General features: G+C 44.1%; 1 protein-coding gene across 3 annotated transcripts in view; it reads right to left on the reverse strand.

The window, feature by feature from the left end:
- LOC122411127 (T-box protein H15-like) overlaps window positions 1-12,399 on the reverse strand; it is a 32,885-nt gene extending 20,486 nt beyond the window's left edge. For 2 of the 3 annotated variants that reach the window (XM_043419679.1, XM_043419677.1), the window contains exons 1-2: window positions 11,014-12,399; window positions 3,862-4,123 (exon numbers count right to left, since the gene is read on the reverse strand). In XM_043419679.1, the coding sequence (XP_043275614.1) occupies window positions 3,862-4,123; window positions 11,014-11,623 (872 nt within the window). In that variant the 5' untranslated portion in view covers window positions 11,624-12,399. The remainder of the gene's footprint in view (window positions 1-3,861; window positions 4,124-11,013) is intronic. The other variant, XM_043419678.1, reaches the window with a different exon arrangement.
- Between the last annotated feature and the right edge of the window lie 578 nt (window positions 12,400-12,977).

The raw sequence follows: 12,977 nt of genomic DNA on the forward strand, positions 1-12,977 counted from the left end.
CATTCAATGATGAACCTTTGCTCCCGGAAACTTTCTCTTTTTTCTAATGCGTTGTTCACCAGTTTTCTTTTTCGAAATACCGCAAAAAGGGAAAACTCTGCTGGGCAACTCTGCGGGAAAAGAGAGAAAGAATAAAATAGGTGAGGTTATTTCGAGCGATTTGAGCGGAAGAAGAGAGAGAGAGGTCTTTCGAAGCTCGGCGTGAGGTCTCGGGGCTAATTGACCGCGGGTCAATATATAGTCATTTGCCCAGTAGCCGAGAAGAGAGAAAGAGGAGAAAGGGAAAGAGCACTTGACTCTTTTCACTCAACTCCTCATCTTTCTTTCAATCGTTCATTTCAATCTGGGACAATCCATCTCCGAGCTCGTTTCGCTTTTCGACCACTTTGGACGGTCAACTGGTCAAAGTTGCCTGTTTCTCGGACCAACCCGCTCACTGATTGAATCTCAACCGCCGGAGAAAGAGCGAGAGAAAGAAAAAGAAGTGTCGGTTCGTCGACACGACTGCTCGCGCACTCAACTCACTCCCCAATTGCTTTTCTAATCCAAAGGAAAATAAGAGAGAGAAAGGCATAGCCTGGAAGAACCCCAACCGGTCGATTCTCTACCCCCGTAATGAGAAAGAGTCGCGAGACCAATGACGTTGACACGTTGAGACTCGAGACATTGATGTAGTACCCGCAAGAGCACCAACAAACGCTTCCAACACCAACGGCATTGTGCACGCCACCAAACCGGCTAGAAAACAACAACCTCGAACGACCCGAGACATTCACCCTCTGCTCACCAGACGTGTGTCACCGAACCAACCAATCTCACCCCTATATTCACCCACCCCCTCTCTTTAGAGAAAGGGTTGCAATTCTCGACACGGCTCAATTGTCCTCGCAACAAATAAATGGAAGCGTCTACCCGATACTAAACTCTTCCAATATCGATTACTTCATTCATTATTTAATCATGAAAAACTTGTATTCGGATACAAAAACGCGCGAGCGCAGTGTAACTTTTACTTTGAGGAATGAGTTTCGTTCCGATCTGCTCGATTTTCAAATTCTTTTCATTCCAGTAAATTAACACCTCGAATGAGCAATTCATTACTAAAGGTTATAAAAAAAACCGTTTCAAACGTATAATGAATAAAATTAAATAAATCTGCTAAATCATGGTAATGCAAGAAAAACGTTTGGTTCAAAGGAACAAAACGTTGTCAAATAAACGCGCAAGTGACGAGTGCATCGAATGACGAATGGGAAACATTTAAAACATAGTGGTATGTAAAAAAAACTACGAAACCAACTGTAAATAATGTCAACACAACAATTCAGAAAAAATTTAACAAATGATGAAAAAACATTATAGTAAAAAAAAATACAAATCTGTAGTGATTTTGTAAAGTGAAAAAGAAATTTAATAGAACGTGAGAAACGAAAAACTGAAAAATCGAGTTTGAAAGCATTTTCCATTTAAGTTACGTGCAGCAATGAAATTTATCATATCAATTCTCATTGTGAAATGGTTTTAAGAAGCGTTCAAATCGAAAAAAAATGACATCAAAGTCCTTATCATTTCAGTAAATTAGCATGTTTTATGTCACCTGGACAGTAGTCTCAGTGACACCCTACGCGTTACTCGTGTAGTCCAAAAAACAATTGCACGATGATTTATAAGAAGAAGTAGTTCGATCTATTCTCTCGAAACGTGCCTCAAATGAACAATTCATTACTAAAGGTTATAAAAAAAACCATTTCAAACGTAATGATAAAATAAATGAATCTGCTAAATCACGATAATGCATGAAAAACGTTTGGTTTCGGTAAATTAAAGTAGTTCGGTGAAGATCCATTTTTTTTGCGGTAGATGATAGTTTAAGGTCCCCTGAGGACGATAAATACAGTTTCGGGGCCTCTTACGGGGCATAGTTTTGAATTATTACATTTACAATTTTGAGTTTTAACACGGTACTCTATGAGAGAACTCGCAATAATATTTATTGTGAAAAAGTTTTACGGTGTTCGAGCTTCGGAAAAGTTTATATCGTGAAGAAAATTTATCACAGATTTCGTTCCTTTAAAAAAAAACATTACCTTACGGGGCTTTTGAGAAAGAAAACATGAAAAAAGTAGAGTTTTTGACGCGTCGAAAGCGGATGTCAGTTATTACGTTGGACTGCTGGTAACAGCTGATTAAACTTCAGGCAAATTGGGGAATCGCGGAAATTTCATCAAATTTATTTTTGAAACTGACTCACGTGCTTTCATTCGTCTAGGAGCTTAGCTTTTTTTTCCATGAATTGATCATCCCTTTTTCTCGGTGCCGTTACACCGATATAAACTTTCTTACGCACAATAAAAATGTTTTCTTGGTTATGTGTATTTGAAGTGTCGGACTAAATTATTAACTAGTCAAGTTGAAGTGTAAATTTTATCGTTTATGATATTTTTCAAGCATTTTATTACATTCTTGTGATAAAAATATTCTCAATGTAAGTGTTTGTCAATTTTATCAATAATTTAGACTTAAAATTAATCAACATAAAGTAGTTGCAAACTTGACTAGTCGTAGAACGGCCGAACTACTTCAACATAGGGTACTATGGGGCAAAATGGACACTTAAGGATTTAAGCAAGTTTCATTGATGAGTATATATAGTCTTTCATTTATTTATGAGTCCCAAAATTGATGCCCAGTCCTTGTTTCCTGAATTTCGTAAAAAAAAAAACTTGGGGCAAAACGGACACAGCCCCCTCAGAGGCATAAAAATCGAAATACCGACATTTTTCGAAATAATGCCGTTCCAAGCGACTGTTTCCGAATAGAATGTCAACTCAGCAATATAACAAAAGGAACGGACCCCACACCTTGGCATGAAAGAAAGATAAATGAGCCGAATCTTGAAATCGCATTTAGTTCATGTTTTTGGGCCATGCAAAAAATCAACTCTGGGTCCATCGTGCTGGGGTATATTTGGTGTTGGCACTATATTGGAGTCCCACAATCGATTTGCAGTCCTAGTTTCGGGAATTTCAACAAAAAAATTTTCGGGGCAAAACGGACACAGCCTCTAAGAGGCATAAAAATCGAAAAATCGACATTTTTTGAAATGCAGCCGTTCCAAGCGACTGTTTCCGAATAGGATGTCAACTCGGTAATATGGGAAAAGAAATGGGATCACTCAGGCTCTATTCCTTGAATGTAAATGAAAAAAAATGAGGCAGATCCTGAGAGCGTTTTTGTTGGAAACAAAAATTTGGGAAAAATGAACACCCACTCATTTCATAAGGAGAGTGGGCTTCGTATCCACTCAATCTTTTTTGCGCATCCGAAATTTGCCATTCTACCAAAATATTTTTGCGGATTGTTCTAAGCGTAAATTTGTAAATAGTTTGCTCACCTCCTCTAAATATGGCGTCAATGCAGGGTTTTCTACCAAAATATTTATCTTTGTGGATTCTTCAGGGATTGTTCTGAGCGTAACATTGCAAATTGCTCGCTCACCTCGGCGTCAATGCAGGATTTTGTCTTGTCTGATATGAGTCGAAAATGCGGATGGATAGTGAGAAAGTAGTTTGGAATCAATTTTACTCTGAAACTTGAATTTTTTGGGGACGTCACCGTGGAATTCAACAATTTACCATGATTTACGGTCAGGACATGATTTGGAACCGAAAAAAAAATTTTATGCGCTTTATGAAATTTGAGTTTCGGACAAGTCCGTTTTGCCCCAGAATTCAACTTTGTGGGACAAAACGTACGCAGTGTCCATTTTTCCCCATGTTACCCTATATATCTACTCAAAACAGACGAATAAAAATAATGATTCTTGCCGAATAACAAATGAAGTGAAATAGATGGACTCACCTGCCAGTCTTCGTGATGATCATTTCCGTGCCAAGTTCATTGAATTTGTCCCAAAGATCTTTAGTCTCGAGATGACACACGACGTGCCTTAGTTCCTCAGAATTGGAATATTCCTGAAGCAAGGGGTTTACAGGCGAGGCAGCCTTGCCATTGGTGCTACCGGCGTCATCGGTTTCGACCTCGTCGTCCATGTCGACCGAGGAATCCTGGCTCGGCGGCGGTGCACTTACACGACCGACTCCCGAGCCGCTTGCTTCCCTCTCTGCAACAAGAGAATAATCCCGATGAGTCTACACACGCGTCGCCCTCTGAATCCCTAAAACTTCAAATGACTAGTTCAATCTTAATGTTAATTGATCGTTATACGTGTAAATTGTCGCTCTTCCTCGTGTGTGTGTGTGCCTTATCTTACAACCCTAATTTTATGAGGGAGATTTTTTGACGCGAGCGCATCCTCGAGAAACTTCATCGTCTCTCACGGCTGCGATGATGAAGCTAAGGAATAAGTAGTCGTAAAAAAAATAGGAAGCTCCGTCGACGAGAAGACAAGATCAAAAATACAAAAAAACGTTCCATGTATTTTAAAGCAGAAGCATCCTCCACCCACATGTCGTCAAGAACCGTACGAACTGAGCCCTCGATTTTTTTCTTCTCCCTCTGTTTTTTTAACTCTTCGAGTCTCTTAATCGCTCTTAGTCTCTCGGTACCGTGTTTTTTGCTGTCTCAAACTCTCCTCATCACAGTAATAATTCAAGCTCGCGTCTACTTCGTCCGCGCGGTACAGCATTGACTCACGAGGTTAAATTCGTGAATACCGAAAAGACGATAAAGATGAGGTTTGATTCCGAAGGATTTGAGGAAGAGAACGGTAGCAAAACGTCGAAGAGAGCTCGTCCGTAAAAGATGTAATAACACCTACGCTCCGTATATAATAAAAAAGGCTTAATTATCCACTTATTGCCTCGAAACTGTGCAACCGTAGTTTATATGTTTTAACATGTATATGTGTACGCTTGCATTACATGCGCACGTATATTTATGCATATTCCTTCATTAACATGAGAGCGAGCCGAGCCGTGACGACGATCCCGATGATGCTTGTACGCCGCGCGTAAACGGGCTTAATGGGTAAATTTATTCGAGGACGTGAGCGCCATACTCTCGGGAAAGGTGTATTCTTCAAAAATGATTATTTATTAAATTCAATTTTTTCGACGAATAATTATTATCCGTGAGGAACGGAACACGGGCCGACGAGAATGCGTCAGTGCTGCTGGAAAAACAGAGCAAAATTAACGTTTTGCCTTTTTCTTTTCGCATGCATTCTGAATGATATGTTTGAAATATGATTTTCCGTGGATAAATCAAAGAAATACACGAGTCAGATGGATTTCTAAGTGTGTTTCTAGATTCCAAGTGGAACGATGACCGTAAACCTCGCGAAGTCGCGACAAAATGATCATAGAGTATATGCCAAGAGAATATAGGGAAAGAAAAGGCTCTTGAGTAACAGTCGATAATTCAAAGCATTCACTTTGCGAGACCTGAATGCCGAGAGAGCCATTTTCTGCAACGTTATTGTCGCGCACGCACACACGGATAAATATTACATTTATTTATATACGTATATACGGGCCTGTCGTATAATCTTGGAAAATCACGACACAACGCACTGTAACCTTAAACGAAGACACACATTGAAGCTGGAGTCAGTTCTCCTTCTCCGTTACAAATCGCGTGGACTCGCGTGGGTGGTTACAGTTGCAGCGGCCATTGCGATGAATCGCGCGAGTCCTGTTCGACTCCTTAGCCTTTCTCCCTCTTATTCTCCGCTTTGAAAAAATCTGCAACGAATAGTCGAAGCTAAATAAAACCCTCGTCGAGCGCGAGGGATAAAATGTTGAAAATTCGGGTAAAAAACTTGTCAGTTTCGGTCTCGCGGTATTCCTCCGAAGATTCTTCCTCGGAGGCTGCTTTTCGAGAGGAGCCTAGCACGTCGGATGAGCGAGCAATGGTATCTCTTAATTGGCCGCTCTCCATACGCGTATCTCGAGCTAGACGCGCGTGTGGTCCTCGGGAAAAGGGAACAGCCCCGAGTATTTTTATTCGACAACGTCAACGCCGGTGTTAAACGACTGACGAAAAGAACGACCACGAGGAGTGCGATGCGAATGTGCTCTCCTTCGTTTATATATATATGCGTTTGTGTTTAAGTATTATAGTGTGTACCCGATGGTATGTAGCAAAAGGGAGAGACATCCACCACCGGTATTACCGGACGTGTGGGACGTTATTTACGAGGGAGAAACATTTACGCCAATGCGAGTGTGTGTGTGTGTGTGTGTGGCTGTTGAGACTTTCGTCGAGAGTTCTCAGATGCACAAATTCTACTGTGAGAGAAGAACTGTTGCAGTTTCTAAAAAAAAAGACAGAGAACGGAAGAGAACAAACTTTAAGACTTCGTGTTGCTCCGACCAAGGTTCTTCAAAGCGAAAAACGACTTTTCAAGACGCGAATATATATATAGTTAAGGAAACATCAAAATGAAAAGATCTGGCGACCCATAGCGATGAGTTCGTCAAGAGAGGAGGATGCAGGGAGCAACAAAAATGAAAACACCACCCAAAGCTTGCAAGAATCGTTTCTCATCAGCCGTGTGCCCAGTCAAAATCTTACTTCTCTCCTCGTAATTGGATCATCAAACCTGCAGACACAAACACACGTATGAAAGTCATTCTTTTCACGTCGTGCGAATAGAGCCCCGCGGTACTATCACTTTCCAACTTATGCACATTCGTATAAAATGAGAATTGCGAAATACGATGAAAAGATAGATTTTTCGTTTTCTCTCTGTTCCATTGAGCATATTCAATCGCGCAACATCTGTTGACTTGACGTGAAAATTCTATTTATTTATGTCTTCTCTCTGCCAAAAAGTCTTTACTGGCGATTTCTCATTGCAACCTCGTGCTTGAGAGTTATATTATACTCTCGAGCCAATATCGCGATCATGAATGAATGGGGCCTGCTCAGAAAAATAGTGAATGTCGGAAAAGAGTCAGAAAAAAGCCTGTAAAAAACCTTTTTAATGACTCGCACGCGTGGCTCGCGTGCATGGACCCGAAGCGCAAGAGTAAGTGTAGCTTCAACGATGACGAGGCGAAAATACGAGCCTGTTGGAGCAGTGTGCTGATGAAGTTGAGAAAAAGAGACAACACAGTGTGTTTCGTATCCTCCCGCATATTATTGTGTTGTCATACTCCCCTGTGTGGTCTCCCGTGTATACGCACCGACGAATTAAAGAAGGGGGCTCTCAACCATCAGCTAATTCATTGACAGTCAGACATCTTGCTCAATTCTCCGAGTCGATTATTTCTCCTGTCAGCTAGCAAGGACATCGATTGTTTATCATTTCACACACGTCGCATGAACTTTTGAGATTTGTCTTCCTCTTATCACATGTTCAAAACCCATTTCTACATCTTTGAGAAATAATTGAGCGCTGTCGGAAAATGATTGCAAATTTTGTCGTAATTTCAGTGAAACTTGACGTTATCGGTAGATCGCGAGTATACAGTGAAGATTTTAGCGATCATCACGACCCTGCAGCTGTCGATAGGACATTTGATATACGGATGACTATGTGATTCAGCTTCATATTGAAATACTGATCTAGACGAGCAGCGACTTGATCAATGAGAAAATCATTGGCTGCTACAAAAATGAATTACCATATCTTTATATATTTGCGGGCTCCGTTAATGTAAATGGAGTGAAGGTAAAAACATAAAAGATCGCGAATGCGCGAAGAAGCAGAAAATAACGATCGGCAAAAAATTGCTTAATCTCAAGCGTCGGAGAGGACGATTGGCTGAGGTGCGTCATGCAAAATGAGATTGAGGCTAGAAATCATTGGGCCGCTGATGGCTTGAATAGATTTATATAGTTTTTCACACTGGCAGCAGGCATACGCAGAGGAGTTGTCGCTCTCGTCTGCTTAACAGCTGGACACGGCAATTTCATCGAAATTTTATTCTCCATTGACGGGTGCCTCGTTGTTTATCCGAGTGCAGAGAGAAACTGAGTGAGCAAGGTAGAAAGAGAAGAAGAGATTGAAAGGACAAAAGGGGACCATAGGATGTGCCGTTAAGTTGCGAGTCGTTGGCGAGTTGTGTAGTTGAGAAAATACACTGCTGCGAGCACCATCTACGTGTAAACGCTTGTACGCTCACTTGTATATATACATACAAGATGCATAAAGGAGTGATCCTATACAATTTTAACTGCCGTCGAAGAGCTCGCGTGCATCGCGGCAAAAGAGAGACCGCCGCGCGCACGAGGCCGTTGAAGAGGCCACGAAACGCACGGGGTCCGCGGAAAGAAAGGTTATCGGGTTCTAAATTACAGAGAGACGAGAGAAGAGAACCCCCGCTCACTTGCGCGCGCCCTCTCCCGTTAAACACCATCGGTGAGAGAGGATATAATGGCTAACCGATCCACGTGGCGCGCACACACATGCAGACTAGCTGCCGCGCGCCTCCGTATATCTAGAGACAATTTACAGTGTTTCGTATAGTGTTACGAGCGAGTTTTCTACATAATTTTCTCGTCCCGTCTCCCGTCGCTGACGCCGCTAATATGGAACCTCAAACCAGCCCCCGTTATGTGCCTGCAACGTCCTCTAAACTCATGACTCGGGACTATATGCACTGCTCGCTCCATTTTCTCTCCTCAAGCTGGACGGCTCCGCGATGCGTCACTAAACATGTCGTGGCCAAGGTACAGCAATGGTGTCGTTCAGCCAAGCAGTATATAAGAAAACCGTATGAAGGATAAACATCCATTTTTCTAACGTCGAGAATCTCATGAGGGAGAATAAGTCGATGTCTTCGATGAGCTAACATTGTCGTATGCGATTAGTCAAAAATGCTGCATCTACGTGTCAAAGAATTCGTTATTTCCATTTGTTTCGCCATTACTCATAATTACTTCGTCACTAAATCATGAGGAAAAAATTCAAATATTTGCCCACGCTTGTGGTCATCCTGGAGAGTCGTGTTGTCCGTTTCACCTTCGCTATCTACCCGTCTCATCTTTCCTTTTTTGTTCTTCTTTTGTGTTGGCATTTCGAGGACCACGATCTTCCTGGCGACAACCCAATGACCGCTTGTTTACAAAACATTATACGATTTACCGGGACCCTCCCGAAAGTGTTGGGTCCGCGGTGGAATTAATTTATTAGGAATTCCCACTCCAACCGGCAGCTTGGAATTCTCCTTTCTCGCTTCTTTATTATTTATTTCTTTTTCTGGCTGCTGCTGCTGCTGCTGCTGCTGCTGCTGCTGTTGCTGGTCCGGCGTCAGCTCACGCGTCTCTCGCATTCTTCGGTTCGGCTTCCTCAATACGCGCGCTCACGCAGGCTCCACCGGACCTTTATCACTTTTCGCCGTAGCTCTTGCCTTTTCTCTTTCTCTCCTCTCTCCCTCCAATTCTCGCTGCTTCCCTTTGCCTCTCTCCCTTTCATTGTACATTATGATCCGGTGATGCCGCGGGGTCGAGCAGTCGTCTTCCGTTTTGCTGCTGACCGGTTCGACAGTATTCATAAGAAAGAAAGAAAATTCAAGAGCTGACCTGTCGCGCGCGCGCGCGCGAACTCCTCGTAACTCGGCGCTCTCGAGAGAGGCACACGCATGTTCTCTTTCTCTCTCTTTCTTCCTGTGCAGCAGTCATCCAACGCAGGCTCGAGTCCTCCAATCTCACTTCATTCTCGCCATCCGCCTCTCTTCTTCATCTTCGTCGTCGTCGCTTAACTAAGTCATTGGCTATTTATTACATCCCAGTCCCCGGGACGGTTGGGCTACGGGCACGAGTATTCGAGACGCGTTAATGAAACCCAATGCCACGTGCTGCGCGCACAGGTCCTCGCCGTAACGCTTTTTATTCTCCTTTCATATACGTATTTCATTCATATTCCGTAAATAATCGTGCAATCCTCGAAAGAGTCCAAAGTTACAATAAATTCGAGTGAATTGAGTCGTACAGATTGGAGAAGAAACTTTTTCTCGGCAACGAGAACGACGGGAAACATGGATATCGTGGAGGAAAAAAAAGGACGAATAATCGAAAATGAAGATTTGTTGGCCGCTAGCGATCCACCGCGGAGTGTCATCAGCGTCATCCCTACGTGCCAAGAAAAGGAGACGAGATCGTAAAACTCGGCGTTATTGCACTCACATGCTGTGAACATTCCAAGTTGAGAGAGATTCTAGTAAATGGTCGGAGATGTACAGCCTTGCTTGCTTGCCGAGCACTATCATCGCGGCAGTGACTCGTAATTATGGTATATTCACTGATTAACAGGGATTTATCGGTCGCAATTAGCATTAACAACCACGATTCTTCTCTCTGTCGTGTGTCTTCGTGGCTGAGTCGTGTCGCGTGAACATATCTTTAACAGCGAATAAAAACTGATATCACAGCGTCATTGCATCCGTGCTATTACATCTCGAATATCTGCAATGTGCTATACGTATATAGGATATAAATATATAAATATGCCTGCGCCAGGCTCCTTCAACGACGACGAACGTGCGTGTACAATCGAAGAAGCGTTACACCACACACGCTGTTACAGAGGCTATACCCCGATTAATTGATGCCGTCGTCTTCGCCATCATCGGAGAATGATGTGTGTCTCTTTTGAGTATAACGGCACCGATGGTCTCCACCATTTCTGATTGAGTCTATTACCGCGGGTAGAGGGCTCTCGTCCAGCTGCCGTCGGACGTTTAATTCTAACAACCGGTATCAGACACCTTCCAAGATGTACAGATTAGCGTTATTATATAGAGACTAGGGACACTTTATACGTGTATGTATATAATAAGAGTTGCCACTAAAGAGAAGTGACGATGAAGTCACTAAGATGCTTCAAACGCATTAATGCGCAAACTTGGCTCCATCCTAGGCTTCCAATCATACTAATTGACCTGGCTAATCGCGCGGATCATTAATCAATACGCTTTATACTGAAATCCTCTTATAGCTACCGGGTCGATAATAGTTGTAAATTATATCTTATGACGCTATGATTATTCATTGGCACACGCGAATCCGGCGCAACCTACGCGCGCTTCGAAGACACACACTCACCATGCTGATGAAGCTTCCCACCACCGACGGCCTGTTGCTGCGAGTGTCTATGATGGTGATGATGATGATGATGATGGTGATGGTGATGGTTAGGACTTTGTTGCTCATGATCCTGTTGTTGTTGTTGTTGTTGTTGTTGTTGTTGTTGTTGTTGCTGTTGCTGTTGTTGCTGCTGCTGCTGCTGCTGCTGTTGCTGTTGACGCGAGTCTCTAGCCATTATCGCAGCTATACTAAAGTCTGTGGCGCACTGTCGATTCGAGTTGCTGCAATTGTTGTTTAGATTGTTCAATAGACTATTGTTCGGCGAAGGACTGGAACTGCAGTCCTCTCCCTCGTGATCCGTATGCGTACAATCACCCGGACTCGTCGGCATTGTCGTTGTTGCTGTCGTCGGTGCTGTATCGGCTGACAATTTTCCAACAGCACCGAGCAACAACGATCGCGAGTCGTCGTCGTCCTCTTCGCTAGCAGCACCATGAACACCAACGCCGCTAACGACGCCGGGACCGACCCCGACGCCGCCAGCAACACCCCCGATGCCGCCGTAAGAACTCAGCGTCAGACCGTTTCTCTGCTTCCTACCGGCGTGTCCTCGCGACTCCAGCAACATCACCCACCACACTCCTTTTCGCACCTGGCGTTCGTTCACCAATTAAAAAAATAAATAATAAATAATAGAAACAATTACGAGAGCACCTCGCGGAGAGCTTGTTCGGGATCTTACGTCGCACTTATTTCCAAATGAACTGGCGAATCATGGAAGGGAATAAGAAAATGGATGAACAGCGTCGCGAATTAAACGAATCGGACATTCAATTTTAGGGTCTGTACGAGCGCGGTCAGGACGCAACGATGCTGCCCTTGGACCCGAAAACCCGACACCTCGTCATATCCTATACGAGCTGAAAAAAAAACTCTGACCAAATGGTCCAAGCCGAAATCTCCGAACACTCGACGATTAAAATTTCTAACAAAAGGGGCAACTTGTCCGGAGGAACTTTCGTATGCGGAACGGCGAACGACACTGTTTCGAATGAAGAACAAGGCACAATACACACAAAGTTAGAATATCATATGTTTAATCTTGGAATAGAGGACGCGATATTAATGTAGTGCACGGGGCTTGATAATGGTGAGCACTGAACGCGACTAGTTATCGGAAGTGCGATCGTCGCGGCAGTTCTCGTTGATGGAGAGATCGCGTAACTCCTTCTCATGGGGGTAGTTTAAGAGCAAAGGGGGAAAAAAAATCACGCGGGTGGTGGTGGCAGCGGCGCTGGAGAAGACATGGAGGACGTTCGGAAGCCGCCGCCGCCGCCGCCTATGCTGTCGTCCGGTTGAAATAAGCCGTGGACAGACGACGATCGGGGTTCGGACCGAGTAACAGACCGGTTGCCTGACAGACTGACCCGCGATGCCGGCGGGATGGTTCTCGTCAGCACCGGCCCCCCGCACATCCCCCACCATCATCACACAAGTTGGAAGAGAGCGCGGTGAAAGAACGAGACACACACCGCTGTGTTCGGAGTGTTTTTGAGGGCGTGGCCGGCGGAGTTTGCTTCGTCAGAAAGTTCACGCCCAGACGATCGGAGCGCCACTCAGCGAGAAGCCACCTCTTGTTCCCCTCCAGCTTCTTCTTCGTAACGTTCTATACGTTCCTTCTCGCTCCGCACATCGAGACCGATAGCATAACGTTATGTACTGCTCGAATGCTCGCGCTTCTCTCTACCACCGCCGTGTGCCACTTCCACGACATGTTACGCTGCAACGAGATCCTGCCAAGTGGCATGTACTCGAGAGAAAAAGGGAAGAGAGAGAGAGAGAGAGAAAAGAGAGTTGAGTAACACGATCCTGAAGAGCGAGCGTGTACGTGCGAACGTTCGCGAGTACCGGTAGCGTCCTCCTCCTTCACCTTCTCCTCCTCCTCTTTCCTAGGGCACTCGATACAGCGCGGAAACCACTAT

The sequence above is a fragment of the Venturia canescens genome, chromosome 5, assembly GCF_019457755.1.
Source record: "Venturia canescens isolate UGA chromosome 5, ASM1945775v1, whole genome shotgun sequence".
In the NCBI taxonomy this organism is placed as follows: Eukaryota; Metazoa; Arthropoda; class Insecta; order Hymenoptera; family Ichneumonidae; genus Venturia; species Venturia canescens.